The sequence below is a fragment of the Hyaena hyaena genome, unplaced genomic scaffold (genome assembly GCF_003009895.1).
Source record: "Hyaena hyaena isolate Hyena2069 unplaced genomic scaffold, ASM300989v1 scaffold_1888, whole genome shotgun sequence".
NCBI classification, from domain to species: domain Eukaryota; kingdom Metazoa; phylum Chordata; class Mammalia; order Carnivora; family Hyaenidae; genus Hyaena; species Hyaena hyaena.
The window spans coordinates 138992-159474 of record NW_024082525.1 but is presented as its reverse complement, the minus strand read 5'-3'; the positions used below and the strand labels follow the sequence as shown (position 1 = coordinate 159474).

Genomic DNA, 20483 nt, shown 5'->3' with positions numbered 1-20483 from the left:
GCCAAATTACTGCTCTGGTGTTTTCTAAAAAGCAAATTTGTTTTAAGGGGACTGATGTGCATGCATGTGTGTCATTTGGGGGTTCATAGTTTTAGGTTTTTGTTGTGTAATTTGGGGATAATTTGGGGGGTAGTTTCGGGGGGATATTTAAAGCCAATTGAGTTTGTACATTTTTAGAGATGTTACTAGGATCCCCCTCGGCCCGATGGCGAGGGCCAAGGAGAAAAGAGCCTGACATGGGGAGGTTGGGGCATGGGGGCTGGGGGTGGGGGAGCCCGCAGAGGGAAAATGGTACCGAGAGATGTCAGAGACGGGACCCGATGGAACAGTCCCCGGTCAGGAGGAGAGCACCAGGTGGTCGGTGCCGTTCTGCAGAATTACGACGGTTTGGCTCACTTCTGATTGGCGGACGCCTCCGCAGAGGCGCCCCCGTGGGCGGCGGGGTCGTGGGTGGGCAGGACGATCAGGGGACGGTGACGCTTGGCCTCTCTGAACGCCTCGAGCTCCTTGGCGAGCACGCGACCCCGGCGGGCGCGCAGGAGGGCGGGCAGGCCCCTGCGCAGGCGCTGGGCCGACTGCTTCCAGCTGTCATATTGGAAGAACTTGCCCACGGGGTATCTGGGGAAGTTGTCCTGGGGGGGGGGAGCAGCCAGTCAAGGGGGGATCGCTCCTGGCTCTTGCCCCCAGCCGCCCTGCACCCGCACCCCCCCTCGTGGACCTGTCAGTGGCCTCACCCCGGGGTGGGGTGGGCTTGCTATCCCACCTGCCCACGGGGAACTGCTGGACGCCGCTCTGGGCCAGGGTCCTTGGCGTGGGGGGGTCCACGGCAGTCCGCAAGCCCAGGAGCTGGCTGAGCCCTGGTCCCCCCCCTCCCCCCCGACTCTGAGAGCTGGCTCCCCACCCCCCAGCAGCGGCCCAGGGCTGGCTTACCGGAAGCACGGTCGGAGGGGTCGACACGTCCCTCTCGGACTTGGCGGGGGCGGCGCAGTAGGTCTCCAGAAGGGCCAGGTCACAGCTGCGGAAGCAACACTCTTCCACGATGCCACGGCTGCTGCGGCGGTTCACGCGGCTCGCCGGCCTGCCTGGAAGTCCCACAGGGGGAACGAGAGCCGCACTTGAGCACCAGAGCGGCCGCGGGGGGGCCCGTGCAGGCAGGGTGCGAGCAAGGGCAGGACACAGGAGGGGTGCCAGCACCCTGGCCTCGCGGCGCCTCCCTCTTCGCGGGGACAGTGGGCACGGCCTCCAGGGTCCACTGCCCAGGGAGGTGGGGAAGGTGCGCAGGCGTGAGCCCGCCAAGGCCCCAGCCCCCCATGATGCGGGGCGCAGGGTCCTGTCTTGAAGGCCACGCTGGGACGCAAGTGCCATCCCTGAACAGGGCAGGACCCTGGGCGGCCGTAGCCCTCGAGTCGCCGAGGCAGGCATGGGAGAAGAAGGGGAAGACGGGAGGGGAGGAGTGAGGACCTGCATGAAACCACGCCCCCCTTTCCTCCCGTCGTCCCCGCCCCTCCGCTGCTTGGGCTCCAAGGTCAGCTGCAAGGAAAAGTCCGGGCCCTCGCCTTGGGGTGGGGGGTGGGGCGAGGACGGGCGCCAGTGGGGAGGAGGTCCCACGGGTGGGGGGGTGGTCCCAGCCCTCCTTGCAGGGGACTCGCTCCCTGGGCACCAGACCCTACACAGTGCCACTTCCTGCCCCCAAACGAGGCCGTGAGAGGGACAGAGAGAGGGGACAGCGAGGCCAGGGTGGACTGGGCTTCCAAAGCCTGGAGAAGCAGGACTGGTTTTCAAAGAGAGGCTTTAGAGACCAAGGCTGCGGAGGGGGGTGGCCCACGGGCGCCAGGGCAGGGGTGGAGGCACTCAGCACCTTTCCTCCCCCCCCCCCACCCCGTCTGGGCCCCTGCTGGGAACAGAGGCGCCCCACCTTCAGGGTCCGCCTGGGCCCGCTCCCCCATGCCTCCCATTATCCAGATAAATGCTCCCCTCCCCATCCTGTAGGTAAGGAAACCGAGGCCCAGCTTTCTGGGAGGTGAGGGCAAGAGCCTGCGCCCTTGAGGAAGAGGTCTCCTCCAGCTGGGGGCCCACACAGGGCGGGGGGCAAGCCCAGTTCTCAGGAAAACCCAGCCCCAGGATGGACATGGAGAGAGAGAAGCGCAAGAAGCAGCCAAAGCCCACGTTGCGGCCCACCCCTCAGGCGTGCACCACGTCCCCAGTACTGTCCTGTGGGCAGGGCCTCATCGCTTCTCCTGAAAGCCCGGGCGGGGGCTCGGCACCGCCAGCACATGGGGCAGGCAACACACGCGTTTGTATCTAGGGGTCTCCGGTCCATTCTATCAAACGTTAAGTCACATAATCCACAAATACCTGCTCACCCCCCCCCCAATGTGTGGGAAACTTCTGTACCCACAGCCCCCCAAGAGCAGGTCAGGAAGTCGCAGGGAGGCGGGGCCCGCCTCCAGCCCGCCCTGCACACCACCACGCCTGCTATGATCTCTCCTGGAAAGAGAGCACTCTACTTTTCCCGTGTTGCAAGAAGGTCGGGGTGTGAGTGCCCCCCACGCACACTGCACGTGCCCAATAAACGTGGCCTTCAGTGCCCACCGTGCTCATGAAGTCTCGGTAGCTCCCCTCTGCCTGGCCACCCACGCCAGGGATCCCGGAGGGTGTCCATGGGCGTCTGAGAACTGGTACGGAGGACTCCAGCATTTATGGAGCACCTGCTGGGTGCGCCCTCCCCCTCCCCCCCACCCCCCGCCCCGGTGCCGACGCACTGAGCTACTTACTGAAGTAAAAGCCGCGGTCCCCACAGACAAACTGGAGGGTGTCCACCAGCTCCCCGCCGCACAGAGTCTCACTGGGGCGGTAAGCAGCAAAGCAGCACGAGGCCAAGGCCAAGAAGGTGAGCAGCACCAGCATCGACTTCCCCATCGGGACCCCCATCGGCATCTAGGGGCGGAGACAGGAGGCCATGAGCCAAGTCCAGGGCCAGGGGCCACGCCCGCCGCCCGCCAGGCCGGGGCCTCCCTGAGACACCAGCCCAGCCATCTCCCAATTCCAAGTTCAGCTGCCGCTTTAGAGCATGATCTCCTCCTAAACATGACCGTTTTAACCTCAGAAAGGACGTGTGCTCCGCCGCCCAGGCCGGGCGCGGACCCCCAGGTCTGAGTGGATGTGTGCGAAGCACGACTTTGATTGGCACCAAGGGCCGGTCAGCAATTTCACAAGGGGATGACCATCCCCAGCGTCACCACCACAGGGGCTCAGCCACACCCGGAGCTGCAGGGGCCAGAGCTGGACACTGAACCTGGCCTCTGTCCTATGAAGTCATGGGGGCGGGACCAGCACAGGGCAGCGGCCACTCCTCAGGCCTCCCCACATCAGCCAAGATGGCAGACAGCCCCACCCTACCACGGAGCATCCCAGAGGACCTGCCCCCCCCAAGCAGCAGGGGTCCTGCCGGCCGACCCACCCCTTCCCCCTCCCCCACTGCCTCTTCCACCCTCTCGGCCACCCCCCGCCCCCCGCTGAGCGAAGCTCAGGTCAAGGATCCAGTGGTGAGTGCACGGTGCCAACCACACTCCCGTGGGCCTGGTTCTGAATCGCCCAGTCCCCCACTCCAGCCTGACCTGGGTACCCCAAAACACAAAGAGGCCGAAAGCCTCCTTTCCAAGCCTGGCATCACACCCACGCTCCAGGGCCAGGCACCTCAAGGTCCCTTGAGGATCATGAGACCCTCTCCCCACTGAGGTACCAAACCCCACCCTTGGAGCTGGAGAGAACAAGTCAGGCCAGCTGGAGGCTGGACGCCAGGTCCTTGGGCCCCAGTCCCCGAAACAGAAGCTGGTCTCAGGACACACCCCCTGCACAGGCTGTGAGGCTGCAGGCCCCAGAGCAAGGGTTAGCCAGGCCCCTTAAGGGTGGGGGGCTTCGGAGGAAGCCTCGGGTCTTCGTGTAGACACGGCAAGCTGCCCCTGCCCCTCCAGAAAGTGGAAGTCCCCCCCCCACCAGGCAGGTAGCCGCAGGCCGCCCTCCGCAGGCCCAGGTACAGGCCCCTTCTGGGGCCACAGTCCCGGCCTGGCGCCTCCAAGCCCAGTGGCACCCTGATGCTACCCAAGCCAGGGGCTGGGCAGCCTGCCCGGATGTGCCCCTCCCAGGCTCCACAGCCAGTGGGCCCGGGGGGCACCAAGCGGCATGCCCCTTCCCTTCCCTTCCCGGCCTGGAGCGGGGCCGCCGCGCACTAGGCCCAGGGAGTTTCTGATGCCATAAATCGTGCAGGAGAGGAGGGGAAGCAAGAAGGGAGCACAGTCCGGCAGGAGCTCGGCCACAGAGCAGAGGCCAGCTCCACGGGAGGATGTGAAGTGCCAGCCGCTCACCTCCTCCCACCTTGGACTGGGCCCCAGCCCGTCTCCCAGGCTGCTCCCGCGGCCGCCCCCTTCCAAATTCTAAGAACAGTCTGGCCAGCTAGTGGCTGCACCCTTCGGCGGGCCGGCCGCTCTAGCGTGGGGTCCCGTCCCAGCACCAGCAGAGGGCAGAGGCCGGGTGAGAGGCACGCGCTGGAGCGGGCCAGGTGAGCCAGCAGCGGAGGAGGGAGGGCAGGGGTGAGGAGGGCAGAGGCGGAGAGGAGGGGCCGCGGGGCTGAGGCCGAGGCCATCCCCGGGGAGGCAGGGCAGGCCGGAGCGAGCGGGCAGCGGGGTCCTCGCTCAACAGCCCTGGTTACCTGCAGGGGACAGGAGCTCGCTGGCGCTGGAGGAGGAGGCGGCGGCTGGAAGGCTGCCTCCCGGGAGAAGCTAATGTCCAGTTTGCAGGCTGGTCAGTGCTTCAGCTTTTATGTCTGAGCCGGCTCCTCCCAGCCCCGGCTCCACCCTACCCCCCACCCCTCTCCCCGCTGACCACTCCCCCCGCCCCCTTCGCTCCCGCCCCTCCCTCTCCCCAGCCAGTCCCTTCTCTCCTGCACCCCCAACAACTTGCTCTGGACCATCCCTTAGCAGAGCACCGGGGGGTGGGGGGGCTCATCCTGCACCCCCAGCCCTTCTAGGCACAGGGCGGTGGGGGGAAGGGGGGAGGGGGCCGCCCTACACCTCCTTGTATGGAAAGTTCCATCTACCCCACTGGGCAGGGGCAGTTAGCCTCTACGGGCTGTACGCTCCTGCCCTTCTGAGCCTCCGACCAGCCCCTCTTCCCAGATTCCTGGGTGGAAATGTTGGGGACAGGGGAAGGGAGGGGGCTGTGTGTGTGCGCGCAGGGGGGGGGTCAACTGCAAATGTGGCGCCTGCTAGGAGCCTTCTGCCAACTCGCCCCCTCTTCCATCCTGGCCCCGCCCACCCCGTTTTCCTCCTTCGCTCTTGCTGGCGCGGAGTCAACATACCAGGGTGGGTTTCTGCGCCTTGCGCCCCTCCTCGTTACCCAACACCCTGGGGGACAGGGCCCCCCCCCCCGCCACGCACAAATCACAGACTTGCAGCAACACCCCGCTGCACCCACAAACCGACCAGGAAGTCGCCTCTGCAGACAGCTCGCACCTCCCCGGGCGCTCCCGAAGCCCCTCGCCAGCAGCCCCCTCCCCGCGGCGCCGGGGAGAGCGCGGGCCTCGCCGCGGGGAGCCGGCCCGAGGCCCCCGGCCGCGCGCCCCCCGGCCCCGCGCCCCCGGCCCGCGCCCGCCCGCCCCGCCGCGCCGCTTACCTGGGAGCCGGCGCAGCTGCCGCCCACCTCCCTGCTGCGAATCGCAAACCGAACAGCGGGCGTGGGCCCTCCTGCCGGACACTCCTCTGCCAGCGCCGCTCTGGCCGGGTCGCGGGGGCCGAATGTGCGACGGGGCAGAACGGGGGGATGGCTTTTTTTTGGGGGGGGACTCTTCTGATCCTCTGGGGAGGGCGGGCTGTCTGCGGGCTGGGGCGGGCCAGATGTTGTACTTTTAGGGGGGGAAAGGGTATCGGGAAATGAGGTCAGCTGTTGTATCAAGGATAGAGGGGGGCAGAGACAGTGAGAGACACAGAGAGAACGTGAAACGGGGGGGGCCAGAGAGAGGGCGAGAGGGAGAGGGGACAGCGAGAGGCGGGCAGGCTCGCAGCGGGGGAGAACAGCGCGGAGAGAAACAGAAAGCGTATAATTAATCCACTTCGGGACGGCGAGGCGAGAGGGCGGGCGTGGAGGGGGAGGCGTCGGAGGCGCGGGGCCGGGGGGGGGGCGGGAGGGAGCGCAGGGCAGGCTGCGGGGGAGAGCGTTGCGCGGGGGCCGGGGCGAGAGGCCGGAGAGGGGGTCGGGGAGCCGAGAGAAGCGCGGGCAGGACGCCACGTCGAGGGCCGGGGACGGTGCGGAGGGGGGCGGCGCGGGAGGGCGCCCGGGCCGCGGGCGCCCAGCTCGGATTGGGCCGACGGCGGCGCCGGGCCGCTCGGGACGCGGCCAGGAGGGAGCGGCCGGCCGGCCGCGCGCCGGGGAGGGCCGGGGGGCAGCGCGGGGGGTGACAACGCCGGCGGCCTGCGAGCCGGACTGCCTGCGGGGGGGACCGCCTCCTCGGGCGAAGCGGGGACGGGCGCTGAGGTAGACGGAGGAGGAGGCGGCGGGGATCCGCAGGCCCGGCGGAGCGCGGCCCCGCCGACGGCGCCCGAGGCGGGAGTCAGCAGCGTGTCGGCGGGCGGCGAAGACGCGGGGCCGCCGGCCGGGTGGAGGCGCTGGCGGGCCGAGCGCGGGCAGGCGTGGGCCAGGAGGCGGGGGCGGCCGGAAGGGGGGGGCCGGGGGCCGGCCTGGCCTCACGCAGCTCCGCCGGAGAGCAGGCGAACTGCGGGCGCCAACGCCCGGCTCTTATAGCCGCGCCACCCCGCGGCGCGGCGCCCGCTCGGGCCCCGCTGGCCCCAGGCCCGCGCCAATGGGCGCCCGAGGGGCGCTGGCCCCGCCCCCAGGACCGCCCCCGCCGGTGGAGCTGGGGGGGGCCGCGGGCTGGGGGCCCCCTGCCCTGGGGCGACGGTGGGGGGGGCGGGGGGGGCTGGAGGCCAGATTGGGCTGGGGGCGGGGAGCGGCAGAATGCGAAAGAAATGTTGAATCCCGAGTCGCCCGTTCTAAAGTGTGTGTTGGGGGGGGGCCCTCTCGGGTTCCCGGGAACCAGGGTCTCTAAGTTCGCGCGCTCGGGGGGCGCGAAGCGAGAAAGGTGGGCGGCGTCCCGGACCCTAGCGGCGGCGGGGGGCCACGCGGCGGGCGCGCCCGGGCGAAAGTGAGGACGCAGGTGGTTTGGCGGCGCCGGGTCTGGGGTCCCCGAGCCCCAGGGGGAGCCGCAGGGGGAGGGGGAAGCCCGGGGCTCGGGCCTGGCGCGCGGCCGCCACCTGCCCGAGCAGGCGCGGCGCCTGGAGTCGCAGCAGCCGGAACCTGAGCGCCCCCCGGTGCCGCGCGGGAGCCGGGGTGCAGCCGCGGCGGCCGCCAGGTGCGGTTCCTGGGGAGGCCCGGCCCCAACGTGGGCCAGACGGCGGGGCCTTCGGAGGCCGCGCCTGGCCGGGGACGGACGAGCAGGGCGGGAAACGGCGGCGCTCCAGTCCTACCTGCACGACCGAGCTCACCGGGGTTCGTCTAAGCAGCTCGCCTTTGGGGCCCACCCAAAATATGCGGAGAATGATTCCCCTGTCCTCAGTGCGTTGGGCTTGCGTAGACTCGGGTTCAGTCCCGGGGGCCACCACGATAATTTGGGGGTCTGGGGAAACCATCTCCTGGAGAGTTTAGACGACGTAAGAAGTCGTGATTTTTACCAAGTCAAAACCACGCACAGGCCCCGGCGTCCCGCCCGCCCCGCGGCGCCCCCAGCCACCCGCGCCTCTCCGAGGGAAGGGGCGCCGCCGGCGGAAGCCCCCGATCGCCCCCTCGCTCCGCCATCAATCACTTCGCCCGCGCTCGGCGCGCGCCTCCCCGAGTCCCCTGCGCGGCGGACTTGGAGGCGCCGCGCCGCCGGAGCGGGGTGCGCCTCTCCTCCGCGTTCCCCCCGACCCAGCGCCCGACCCTCCCCAACTGGGGGCCGCCGAGCCGCCTTCCCCCACGACTGTGAGCTCTGAAAAGAGCTAAGGAAAGCGGCGCAGGTTTCGGGGCGCGCGGCCCCGGCCAGCGCGGCCGCCGAGCCGCAAGCCCCTGCAGGCTCCTGGGCCCGGCCGTGGTGGCCCCGGCGGCCGCCCCGGGCTAGCGGCGGCCCCGGGGGCGGGCGGGAGGGCAGCCGGGCCGCGGAGGCGGCGGGGAGCTCACCGCACGGCTGGAGGCTGGAGGCTGCAGGCTGGAGGCTGCAGGCTGGAGGCTGCGTCCGCGGGCGCGGAAGGAGCTGAGGCAGCAAGCAAGCGCTCTGAGGCGGCGGTGGACGCTGCTGAAGGTGAGCGAGACCCCGGGGGCAGTCCCCGATGTCCGGGGGCAACGCCCAGTCCGTTGGAAGACCCGGGGACAATGCCCAAATTTGGGGGAAACTGGGGGCAATGCCCAGTCGCTCTCCTGGACGCGGGAGAAGCACTGCCCACGTCCTGGCGGGACAAGTGTGTTGGGGGAACACAAATCTCCCGAACCCGAGCAGCTCGGGGGCTTTTGTAGGAGAGGAACAGAGGTCCGAAACTCGTGCCCCGCTGCGCGCGGGGCTGCGGGCGGGCCGGGAACAATGCCCAAATATCGGGAACGCAGGTCAGAGCTCCGTCTGGTTTGCGGCCCAGAGCCCCAACAGCCCGACGTAGGAGACCCGAGGGAGGCTCTGCTGATGTGGGGGGACTGTAATCAGTGACTGAATTTGAGCCTCCAGACACAGGGTCCAAGTTTGGGGGACCAGGGGAAGTTGCTCAGTGCAACCAGGGGCCAAGAAATCCGAGTCAAAAATATGGGGGCCCCAGCATCTTGGTCGGCAAGCTGAGGGGGAACCCCAGGCCAATTTGTGGGAGGTAGGTTTTGGGTGACTCGGAAAATTCTCAACATGAAACGTGGCGGGACCTAAGAGGCACATTATCTAAAATTGGGGGAAGAGAAACACTGAACACATTTTGGGGGTCTAGGCAAAATCCCAGTGTGTGGTGACAGGAAGAGCAGATTCACTTCCACAATTTACAAATGCAAGTTAGTGGCCTGGATGTTTGCGAGGCCACGGAGGCAAACTCCATAATTGTTGTGGCCTTGAGGAGAATTCTCACTGTCCTTTAGGGTCTCAAGAAACACTGTCTAAATTTGGGGGGAAACTGGGGTGTGATCAGCACATTTCTGGAAATGCAGAAAATCCATGTCCCTTTATATTTTAATTTTTTAATTGATTTCAACCAGTTTATTTTTGATGAACAGGAAAAAATATCCTGTTTTCCTTGGGCTCTGTCTACAACAATGGCCCAAGTTTGGGGGATCCACAGGAATTGTCCAGAGATCTAAATTTCAGGGACCCTGGTTAGTTGACAGGAAGCTTGTGGGACACAGGCCCATAAGACCTGGGATTTCTAGGATATTTTTCGATCCCTGGACATTTTTCATTTTGGGGGGCCTACGGAAAGCTGCGTAGATTTAAGGAGACTTGGGGCAAGGGTCATAAATTCAAGGGACTCAAAAATCAATGTCCAAAAAAAGCTCAGTTGTTTTGTGGAGGGGGGAAATCCCAATTTATTTTGGAGGGCTGGGAGACATGTCTCAATTTGGAGGCCCCGGGAAACTAATTTTTGGATCTGGGAATCCAGGGAAGTTACTCAGAGTCCTCAGGAAAATTGGGGGTCAATATCTAAGCTTTAAAGGAAAAGATTAAGAGTTCGTAGGTCATGAGGCCTAGGAAATCAGTGTCCAAAACTGGTGATCTGTAGGGAGTTTTCAGTGTGTGAGAGGGAATGTTGCTTAGTTTGGGCGACTTTGCGGGTGTGCAAGATGTTTTGTAGTGCAAGAAATCAGTGCCTTTCTGTGATCCAAGTGTGTAGTACTGACTGTGTTTTCGGGCCTGGAAGGCAATAGGTAATATTTGAGAGAGCCTAGCATGTCCAAAATACAAGGGCACAGAAAAAGAGGCCAGTGTCATCCTGGCATTTGAGATCCCTGTCTGAATTTTAGAAAATCTGGATTTTTGTTGGCAAGCCAGTGGGATACAGGGAATTTTTCTTTAATGCTCAAAATGTTATGATGCAGAGAAAATATTCAGAATATTTGGTTCCTGGGAACACCCAACAGAGCCCCGTATAAGGAGACATAGGCTTGGTGCTGGGTTTGTCTTGTGCGGGGTGGGACCCAGGGGAACCTGCGACAGCCACAGTCACCGTGAAGCACATCTCCAGTAATTGCTCAGTGTGCTTCGGGGCTTGGGTGCCAGTGTCTAAACTCTAAGGGACCTGATTTTCGGCCAGGAAGCTTGGAGAGCCCTGTAAACAAATTCTCCCGCATCTTCATGCCCCCCCACCTCCTGCCCAACACACACACAAATTGCTCAATGAGTTCTGGGGATCAGAAATCAAACTCTCAACTTTGTGGAAGTCAGGAAAAAAAGAGCACAGACTATCTGTGGTTCAGAATAGGGCTTGGTGTCTTTTGGGTGTAATGCCTACACTGCAGTGAAGGAATAGGAAACTACGTTCAAACTCTGAGGGTTCTGGGAAGATTGTTCAGTGTGTTGGGGGAACCTGGCAGTCTTTCTGTAAAATTTAGGGAACCCAGGCTGGTGCCAATAAATTTGTGGAACTCGGCGGATAAGGTCCTAAACTGTGATGAACCAGGAGAACAGGGCTTCAGTGTCGGGGAGCGGAGCAAGGACGGAAAGCTTGGGAGACCCTGAATTTCATGTGCAAAATTATGGAGACGCAGAGAAAACGCTCCACTTATTTTGCAGCCGATGCCTAAGTGCCAGAAAAACACTGTGAGCTTTCCGGGGAGCCAGGCAAGTGGGTCGGCATGAGCACAGGAAGGACCCCGGGGTTAACGTTTACATTTGGGAGGATAGGGGTTGGCGGGGTGTGATTCGGTAGGATCTGGAGCAAGGTGTACAAAACTGTTAAGAGCCTGGGAGGAAACGCCCAGTGGGTTTGGGGACCCAGGCCACTCGGTGAATCTGGGGGAACCCAGCCGCGGCTCATGTTTCCAGGTCCCCGGAAATTGATGTCCAAGAAAATTCTTGGGACCTGGGGAAATGCTGGATGTATTCGGAGGACGTGGGAGCAAGCCTTAAATTTGGAGGATCCCAGAAAAAAAAAAAAATAATAATAATGCCCGCGTCTGGTGGGAGCAGGGAAGTCACTCGGCTCTTGGGTGGAGGGCTGCGCCGCAGCGCGGGGCTCCGGGGCCGGGCGGGCGGCGCGCCGCCGGCGCTCCCCCGCGTCTGGGGGCCCGCGCGCGGAGCAGGGGCGCCCTCCCGGGGGGGACGCGGGCGCAGGCAGGGAGCGCCGGGGACCCTGAGGCGCGCGCCCCGGAAGGAATATTGCTTCTCTCCCGTTTGCCTTCTGGCCCAGGGAGCGCGCGTGCGGCCGCGGCGCGGCGGATCGGGCGTCGGGAGGAAGGGAGGAAGCCGCGAGCGGCGAGGGCGCGCCTTGGGCGCGGCTCCTCGGCGCTCCCGGGGCTCCGGGCTCCCCGCTCGGCCGCCTCCGAGGACGGCCCCGCGCTCCCCGCCGCCGCCGCGCCCCACGCGCTCCCGCGCTGCGAGCCTAGGCGAAGCCGCGGCCGGGCGGCCGCCGCGGGCAGGCTCGTCCCCGGCTCGGCTTGGGGGCCCTGGAGCACCCCAGACGGCCACCCCCGCGCGCCGGGGCGCTCCGCGGGCGCCGCTCCGGCCTTTCCCGGTCCCCAAACGAGGGCGAAACCCATTCGCTTGGGTAACACGAAAGAGGGGAGGGAATCAGGAACAAGAGGGGAAGCGGAGTGGGGGTGGGGGATGGGGCAGGACTTCTCGGTGGCCAGGGTGCCAGGGGTGTCCTTTCGTTTTCTCAAAGAGCATTTTCAGGAGACGTCTCACTGTCCCGGCTGGGAAAGTCAATTGCTTAAAAGCCAGGACTGAACCGACGCAGGCGCAGGGCGCTGCCGCACAAGCAGGGTCGCCCCCTCCCAACTGGGCGATCTTAAGGGTGGGGGGCAGCGACCCTGGGAGGTACCTGAGGAGTGCCAGGAAAAAGACATCGATGGGGGAGAGGAATGGTGGGGCTCCTGGGGCTGGGACAGCAGGCACCGCTTGTCCCCAGAGTCACCCCACAGAAGGACCCCAGTTAGAAGGGAGCAGCTCAAAGCTTGACATTCTGGGAGGGCAGGAGTTAATGCCATTGGACAGGTGTGGGGACGCAGTCAGGGCTGAGGCAGCCCTTCACATTAGTTTGGCAGGACAGGGCGACCCCCCCCCCCATGAAAAACAGCCCATTTTCCACCCAGAGCCCCAGGCACGTGGGGAATGTTCCCCCTTCAAATTCCAGTCCACATCAATCACCCCGTGTCCCATTCCAAGAACATCTGGCCTGTCTCCCCCCCACCCATCACCGCCCCCTCCCCTCTCCACCAGCCTTTGCAGCCTCCCATGTCCTTGGCTTTCAGGCTGGGCGGGTGTGCCTGGGGAAGGAGGGAGGGTGAGGAAGGAGCCCCCAGTAGAGAAGCCTTGGGCCTTGAAGTCTCTCCCCACTGCATAAAGACTTGCGAATTTGGGGGGTGGGGAGCGGGATCCCTGGGAGCCCAGAGCAGATTTCGGATCCTTTGGAGGCCTCTGCTTATGGACAAACATAGGGGCTGCACTCTGAGCTCTCCACCTTTCCTCCAGGCCTGCTTCCTGGGCTGGGAGTTGGCGGGGGGGAGGAACCTGCAGAGGTGAGAGCCCCTTTTCAAAGGGTGGGCTTTCCCCCCTGGATGGAGGTGCCTGGCAGGCGACTGCGCCAGCTGCTGATCAGTGGGTCCCTCCCCTGCATTCTGCCCACACAGGCGCTGGCCCTGGAGAAGCCTCTGCCCGGTGCTTGGAGACGTGCCCTTGCAGCTTCTGCCTGGACCTTGGAGGTAGGAAGGCTGAGGCCACTTTGGGGTGCCAGACTGAGCCATCAGGGCGGGGGGGGGGGCACATGCTCTCCCTCCCCCGCGGGGCTGCCTGCTGAACCCTCGCCTTATTTAGTCAAAAGTGTGGCTAAAGGGGCAGGCTTGACAGGGGCAGATCCGGGTCACCCAAGGGCTCAAAAAAAGCACTGGCCTCCCCCAGCCAGACCAGCGTCAGACTCTCCTCGACTTCCGGCCGTCCACGGTAGGAAGGGAGCTACAGCAGCTCAGGCACGTTGTGGGGCTGGGGTCTCTTGCCCAGAGCTCGGCAGCGGGAACTTCAGCCCCAGCTTCTCCCCCCGCCCCGCCCTGCGCCAGCACCAGGGCAGCAGGAGCCTCCCCTGCAGATCGCAAACCCACGCTCCACAGAGAGCCATCATCCCCCGATTCGAGATTCGGACTCACCCACTGAGCCTGGCCCCCACGCCCCAGGCCTGCTGCCGCGCTCTCTCCCACCTCCCGGCTCCCCTGCTCCCCGCTCTCAGCAGGCGGCCCTTCTCCTTCCCCGTTCCCTCCCTCGGCTCTGGCTCCGAGCTGGCCGCTCTGCTCCCTGGGTCCAAGCCCAGCATTTTGCAAACTCCGATCTCTGAGGGTCTCCTGAGCACCCCCTCCCTCACCCGACACAGGGCACCCTCTGCTGAGACCCAGGCTGCGCTCTGAGCTCCAGGAGGGATGCCGGTGTCAACCCCAAGCTGCAAGCAAGGGACCGGGGACCCAGCCGGAACCTCCAGGACCCAACAGCACGAGCTACCCAGGGCACAAGGCACCACAGGCCGCAGATCAATAAACCAAAAGCCAAAAAGTAGGTAGGGGTTGGGTGGGGGCCCCAGGGGAAGGGGCTGAGCCCTGGCACACTGGGGAAGGACCCAGGCAAGGCCGCTTTTGTACTATTTCATGTGGTGTCTGAAATAAAGACACCTTTAAAAGAAGGTTCTTGGCCTCTCTCTCAGATGGGCAGACCAGCCTAGAAGGGGGTGACCTGACGGGTCCCTCCCTGCCGGCTCTAAAAGGTGGCCTCTGTCACTTGTGGGTCCAGCGCAAGGACAATGACCTGCCCCACCCCCACTTCCAAAGCTCCCCAAGACCCCGGCACAGAGCACCCCTCCGGGCAGCTCAGCCTGTGCCCCCACCCCAGTACCTTGTCCGTGAACTGGTGTGGCCACCACACCGAGCTTGCTCCAGAAGTGTCCCAGGCACTCTGGCCTCAGGGCTTTCTAGTCGCCCCCCCACCCCCCACGGCAGCACACACAGGAAGCCCCTCCGGCTGAACACAATGGAATCCTGACACCGTGTGTGTAAGGTCCTCCGCCTCGCTCACAGTGCCCCTCCAGCCCTTGGCTGCTGCCTCCCTTCCTTCTCACAACCCAACGGCCAGGAGGTCTGCGGCTGCCACCCACTTTGACAAATGGGGACACAGAGAGGTCAAGACACTGGTGTGAGGCCCCACAGCCCAGCAGCCCAGGGCAGGGAGGACCTGGGTCTCACATGCTCCAGCTGAGCCCAGCTTTCCTGGGGTCTCCTGATTCACAACTGATGAGCTTTCCCTCTCCCCCCTCCGCATTTCCTTTCCCCTTCCTCCAATTCTGTCCCCACCTTGCCCCCACCACCCCCCCCCGCTTCTCTCATGGACTGCTCTGTTCCCCTCCCTTGCCCTTCTTCTTCCAGAAGCTCCCTTCCAAGGACGGCTGTGGAGCCCAGACTGCAGGGGGCTTACTGCCCCCACACCTGAGCCACCAAGGACAGGCAGGCACCAGGAGCAGACCCCTGAATCACAGATGTCTGTGGTGCGGCTCTGAATACACCCAGCTTCCCTGGGCCTGGAGGGAGAGGGGCTCCGTGAACTGAAGGAAGCCAGGCCCTGGCACAGACTCTGACACTTGGAAAGCTGAACCAGCGGACACCTCTGCGCGGCCCTGGGAGCCTGACGACACTCACCTCTGTGGGGCTGGGGCTGGGGCTGGGGCTGGCCGAGGGCCTCAGTTCCGAGCGCGAGGGGACCGCCTGGGCCACAGGCCGCAGCAGCTCACTTCCGAGCTGGGTTCTCTGGTGGCTCTGGCCCGCTGTGGCTCAGGCTGTGGCTCAGGCTGGGCGGCAGCCTGGGCTGGGGGCTCAGCTGGGTGAGATGCAGGGCCCTGGGTCTTGGAATCCACCTCCTCCTCAAGGATCTCGGCAGTGACTCTTCGGCCCCTGGGGGAAACACAAAGGTGTTCCTGAGATGAGCACTTTTAAGGCAAATCCGCCTGCCAGCCAGAGCCCCCATCCCCTCCCCCCACCCCGGGCTGTTCAGTGGGGAGGCCTGAAAGTCACCTTGCCAGGGTGGTGGGTGGTAGCTTCCCTTCCTGTCCCTCTGGCTGCCTAGCTCCCCCTCTTTCAAAGTACAAGGAAGGAGGAAGTGGCCCACAGCTCACCTAGAGCTGGGCTTCCCAGCAGCCAAGCCTGAAAGGTTGCTTGCTCACAAAGAGGTAGGAGACTCTTCTGTTGGGTGGCCTGCCCCTTCCTGGCTGGTGGGGACTTGTGCCTGGGCATGGGCTGGGGCTGCACACAGAAGGCCTGCCTTGGGGAATCGGGGCACACAACATGGCCCCCCAACACTCCCCCCTTGGGTGGAAGCAAGGAGGAGGCCAGGAACAAACGAAAGGGCACAGCTTTCTATTCAGAAGCCCCTGGGGGGTCGGAGGGTACAGTGGGCACTGGGCTTCCCTGGGGAAATGAAATCTGCCCGCCAAACACCACATCTGGTGTATGGAGGAGTCTGGGACCCCGGGGGGAGGGGAGAGAGACTTCTTGTACAGAATTAGGCACTCCCCTGGGGGATGCCCTTGCCCCAGCACTCGGTTCTGGGAGCAGGAGAGAACTGAGCACACGGCAGCGAGAGAGAAGCTTTACTCTTAATCCTGTCGTGGGGTACAAGGCACTTGTCCTTCCTCCTCCTCCTCCTCACTCCCCTTTCCAAATACTTAGTGAGATTCTCTGGTGATGGTTGGGATGTGTAGGGAGTGGGGAGAAATGCGGATGCTTTACTTTTAAAATGGTATAAAAAAAAAAACTGTTCCAAAATCTTGGGCCCTCGGCCCTCTGCACAGTGTCCTGTTTGTCTTCGGCGGGGACTGGGGGTGGGGGGGTGGGAGGGGGTGGTGCAGCAAGAACAAATTTCTCACACAGAAAAGCCATGCCCTTTACATTTGCAAAAACAGCTGTTCACTCCTGCTGAGAAGGGCAGCCCTACCCTCCACCCCTGCCCCTCCCACTTTGCCTGGCAGATTAGTGAAGGAAAATCTATTTTCCTTGCAAAAGCCTCTGTGATTCTGTGCGGCCCTATAGAGAAGCCCCTCCCCACTTGTCTTTCCTGTATCCTCCAAAGTTGAGGCTGTTCTTAGCAAGCTTGCTGGGCCCACCCCCCCTCCTGCAGCAGGGATGTGTCCCGGGGATACCGTTAGCTGCCTCAAGCCCCCAGCCCACCTGTGCCTCGACACTCAGAAGACAGCTCTTCTCTCACACCGAGGGGCTGCAGCCAGGGGGAGGGAAGCCCCGGTCACCTGTACTCTAGTCGCTGCGTAGTCCCCGAAGCTCCTGGGCGGTGGATGAAGAGGACCGGGGAGTCACTGGTGCCCAAGGCTCTCTGCCGAAACTGCCCGGCCGATGATCCGCTGGCCGGGCCAATGTTAGCAGTCGCCGCCAAAGCAGGGGGTGCTCTGGCTGTGGTGCCCGGACCCTCCAGCCGGGTTGACGGGGAGGAGGAGGTGGGGGACGAGGCTGAGGCTGGAGAGACGATGAAGGGCACTTTTAGAGTGTGCATGTTAACAGCCCCCAGAAGCGGGAGAGGGTCTCCACCGCTGAGCACGGCACCTGCTCAAATGCCAACTGAAATTACAGTTTTGCCCCTCACCTCCTCGTCCCCTCCACGCCTTTCCTCGACCCCCTCCAAATTGGGTAGCTTTGTGCCCACTCGGTGGTGCTGAGGCCACTGGGCAGCTGGATGTGGCACCTTCTCACGCCAGGGCACATGCCTTAGGGGGTGGAGATTTGGCCAGCCCCCTGACCCCACGGAGAGGCGTGTGTGGGCGTGGGCATAAACCGGAAGTACTCCAGTTAGCTAGGAGGTGGGACTACTTGGGGGGGGAGAGTGGGCGGGGCCACCCGAGATTGACACCTGGCAGTCACTTGACACCCTGGTATGCCAGTGGGCGTGGCACGGGTAAAATGGCGATGGGCCACATGCAGAATGAAGCAGGGTTCGAGAGTAATCAGAAAATCTTCTCTCCAGGTGCTCCCAAGGCAGTTGCAGTGCAGCCTTGTCGTGTCCCTCCTTCTTTCAAGGGCAGGGGCCTCGTCTGGGAGCTTCCTCCCGTCACCAGTCACTCCTGATTGACCCCCCTGCACCACAGGTATGATGGCAGGTGGCAGCTCCGAGCACCAGTCCTGCTCACAAACGCTGTGGGTGGGATGTTGAGTTCTCAGCCTCTGAGTCTGGATGAAACTCCAATTGAAACACAGCCTCAAAGCCATCAGCAGCTGGGGGATGTGTTGCCCTGATTGGACTAAATCTCACTGGGAATTTAAACTTCTCCCCCAAGCTCGCAGGGAAGGAGACCACAGAGCAAAGACTCACTGAGAGGCACTGGAAGACTCACTTTCCAGCAGGCCACCACTCCCATCCTCCCAGTACCCTTGCATCTCAGCTCACCCAACTCACTGGCACATGCTGGGGTTTAACTCTCTCTTCCTTTTTCTCTTAAGCCATCACCTGAACTCCCTTCCTTAGCCAGAGGGAGGGGGCATCCAATGGAGAGGACAGGACTTTTGGTGGGGGAGAGAGACTTGATGGGGGAACTCAGATCTGGCAGCTGTGCCCCAAAGGATGCAGATGCTCCAGAGCTACACCACCCCATGAGAAGAGGGCAGGAGGGACTCTCCACTGGGCTCTTGGATGGGGAGGGACCCAGGAATGCTAAAAGGCCCTAAGTCAGGTCTGGGGCACGTAGAAGGAAGTCAGTGTGAAGCAGTCTACAGTTCCTGTGGTGCTTCAGTCACCTGCTTATACGGGCTCTGACTCTGCTTTGGGCTCTGTGGCTTGAAGGCTTTGCATCCTGTGCTGTCCCCTGGTTTCTGCTGCAAGATGGCCAGATGTTTCAAAGAGCTATTGCCAGGTCCTTATGGAAAGACTTAGCCAGGACTTGTCAAGCCACATGTGGGGCTAGGGAGAGTGGAACCCAAGCCAGACGTGAAGGTTCCACGTGAGGCTCACCAAAGTGAGAAGGTGGGCAGCTAAGGGGCTGAAAAGGAAGTGGCTTTTCATTTTTTTAAATGTTTTTTAAAAATTTATTTCTGAGACAGAGAGACAGCATGAGCAGGGGAGGGTCAGAGAGAGAGAGGGAGATACAGAATCTGAAACAGTCTCCAGGCTCTGAGCTGGCTGTCAGCAAGGAGCCCGACCCGGGGCTCATTCGCGATGACCCACGAATCATGAGATCATGGCCTGAGCCAAAGTCGGATGCTTAAAGGACAGCCACCCAGGTGCCCCAGGAAGTGGCTTTTCAAACCACAGATCAAACTCCTAAAAACGTGGAAACTCCCAGCCCCCAAACAGTACCTTGAATCAGAATTCTGCCTTGTTCTGGATTCCCATGTCAGGACTGGCCCAAAAGAGTCATGCAGGGTTATTTTAGTCTATCAGAATCTTGGAACCCAGAATGCTTAAGCAAGGGGAGCAGATCAGAGGAAAGGGGTTAGGGTGGGGAAGACCCTGGAGGACTAGCTAACCATGGCACCACTGAGGCAGGATAGAGGCATTGGGCCTCCGGAATGTGTGTGTGTGTGTGTGGGGGGGGGGTTGTGACCTACAGCCCTACATTCCATTTATTTTCCTTGATGGAAAAAGAGCATATGGCCAATAGGGGATACAGGTAGTGGGAGGGAACACAAAAGGGACAAATTTGGAGAGAAGGGGTGAAGGGACACCTGGTAACAAAAACTTCATTGACCATCCTGCCTTTAGGCCTGGGAGAGGATCACCCCATCCTGGGGCTCTGGCCAGGTCCTCATTTATTCAGGAAAGTCCTGGATTACCCCCAGAAATCCCAAGTGCCAGGTTTTCTTCACTTGGCTGCTTCGGCAGCCTCATGCTGACACCTGGTGGCCACTTCTAGAATTGAAGCGAAAGAGCCCACCGGTTTTAGACTCTACAACTTGAGGCCCTCTGGGAAGAGGGCTGGGGGTCAAAGGGACATTTCTGTCTATGGAGGGAACTCCCTACAGCATCAGGGTACAGGTGGGCTCTACACCTTTTGTGCTCAGATCTGAGGCTTTTATCCGCCTCCATCCTGGCATTACAGAACAGTTGGTGGAGGGAGGGGAGGCGTAAGAAAATCCCCCCCACACCATTAGGGGATTCCCCAACACCAGAGGACGTGGCAAGGTGGATGCCCAAAGCCACAGATGCAACACCTTCCAGAAGCATTATTGTGTTCTGAAAATTAGAGGGGCCCGTATTACATTTGTATCAGAACAAAATTAGATCGATTACTGAGAGCCTCCAGAAAGATCGATTACTGGGACCCCCATCCAGAGGCAGGGACCCTGGGAGGAGAGGGGTGCTCTGAAGTTTGCTCCCTGAGCTCCCGGCCCAGCAGAGCTTTCCAAACCTGGCCTGAGCCCGACACCTTGTGGCTACTTGTAGAAGTGCAGCCACAGCCTCAGAAAACCTACCTTTCCTTAAATCGGTAATAGCGCCTTTTGGACAACTAGTTCACTTTGCCAAACCTGGGAATTGAGAGAACCCAGAACCCCAACCTGAACACACTAGATTTTGTCCGAGGAGCCTGGCACTGTCAGATACCACATGGCTCTGCCGCGTCCATGCAACAGGCCGTCTCACAGGCCAGGAGAGGTTGCTGGGAGCTGCACCCAGGCTTGAAGGCCCAGAGTCACGTCACAAGGGCCCTGGGGGAGCCGGCTTTGATGGGGCCCCGGGGCCATGGTGCACCACCCATACAGCTGTATATTCAGATGGGGGAGAGGGATGGGGAGGGGGCCTGGAGTTCTGGCTCTGCCGATGGATGTGGGCAGGCCGATTCACCCTCTGACCTCATGGGTCCCATGTACAGATGCACAGAGGCCCAGAGACCAGTGTCTGGCGCGGAGTAAATGCTAATAAACACTCACTATTCTACTCTCCCGATGTGAACGTATGTTTACCCCTGAGTCCCCTAACCCTTGGCACTAGAACATTCTTTCTTGAGGCTGTGTGGACATGCAGCCTAGATGGTTGGTAGCTGAGCCACAGGGCTGGCTGGTCCTGGGACAGCTGCCTGCAGAGACCTGTCTGTGCCCCTACAGGTAAAAGCCACTACCCAAGAGAGCTCTGGGGTTTGGGGAGAGGAGGTTCAGCCAGGGCAGGGCTGGGGGGCTGGGGGTCCCAGGAGCTGCAAACACATCTCCTGCATGAGGGTCTTGGGCCGACAGGTCCCCCAGATTGTACATTGGCCTTGCACTCCCTTCGCCCTTTCTGCTCTCAGCTGGCCTCATTCTCCTTTCCATGCAGG

The 20483-nt window shown here is 62.6% G+C and overlaps 2 protein-coding genes across 6 annotated transcripts; one reads left to right on the top strand and one right to left on the bottom strand.

Moving 5' to 3' along the window:
• On the bottom strand, positions 1-8325 carry LOC120226895 (insulin-like growth factor II). Of its 5 annotated transcripts, none has more exons than XM_039225068.1 (4): positions 8206-8325; positions 2775-2937; positions 931-1091; positions 1-632 (listed from the first exon to the last, which is right to left on the bottom strand). In XM_039225068.1, the coding sequence occupies exons 2-4, from the start codon at positions 2935-2937 to the stop codon at positions 393-395; spliced, it is 564 nt and encodes a 187-aa protein (XP_039080999.1). In that variant the 5' UTR covers positions 8206-8325; the 3' UTR covers positions 1-392. The 5 variants fall into 5 exon arrangements, with proteins under 5 accessions (XP_039080999.1, XP_039080997.1, XP_039080995.1 ...); XM_039225066.1 differs by lacking the exon at positions 8206-8325 and adding an exon at positions 7518-7694 and having other exon boundaries at positions 931-1082; XM_039225064.1 differs by lacking the exon at positions 8206-8325 and adding an exon at positions 5671-6763.
• A 29-nt stretch (positions 8326-8354) lies between these two features.
• LOC120226897 (spidroin-2-like) lies at positions 8355-14922 on the top strand. The gene is made up of 5 exons (XM_039225071.1): positions 8355-8671; positions 11290-11753; positions 12838-12909; positions 13569-13744; positions 14608-14922. Exons 1-4 carry the CDS (start codon positions 8355-8357, stop codon positions 13727-13729), a joined length of 1014 nt encoding a protein of 337 aa, XP_039081002.1. The 3' UTR covers positions 13730-13744; positions 14608-14922.
• The last annotated feature ends 5561 nt before the right edge of the window (positions 14923-20483 follow it).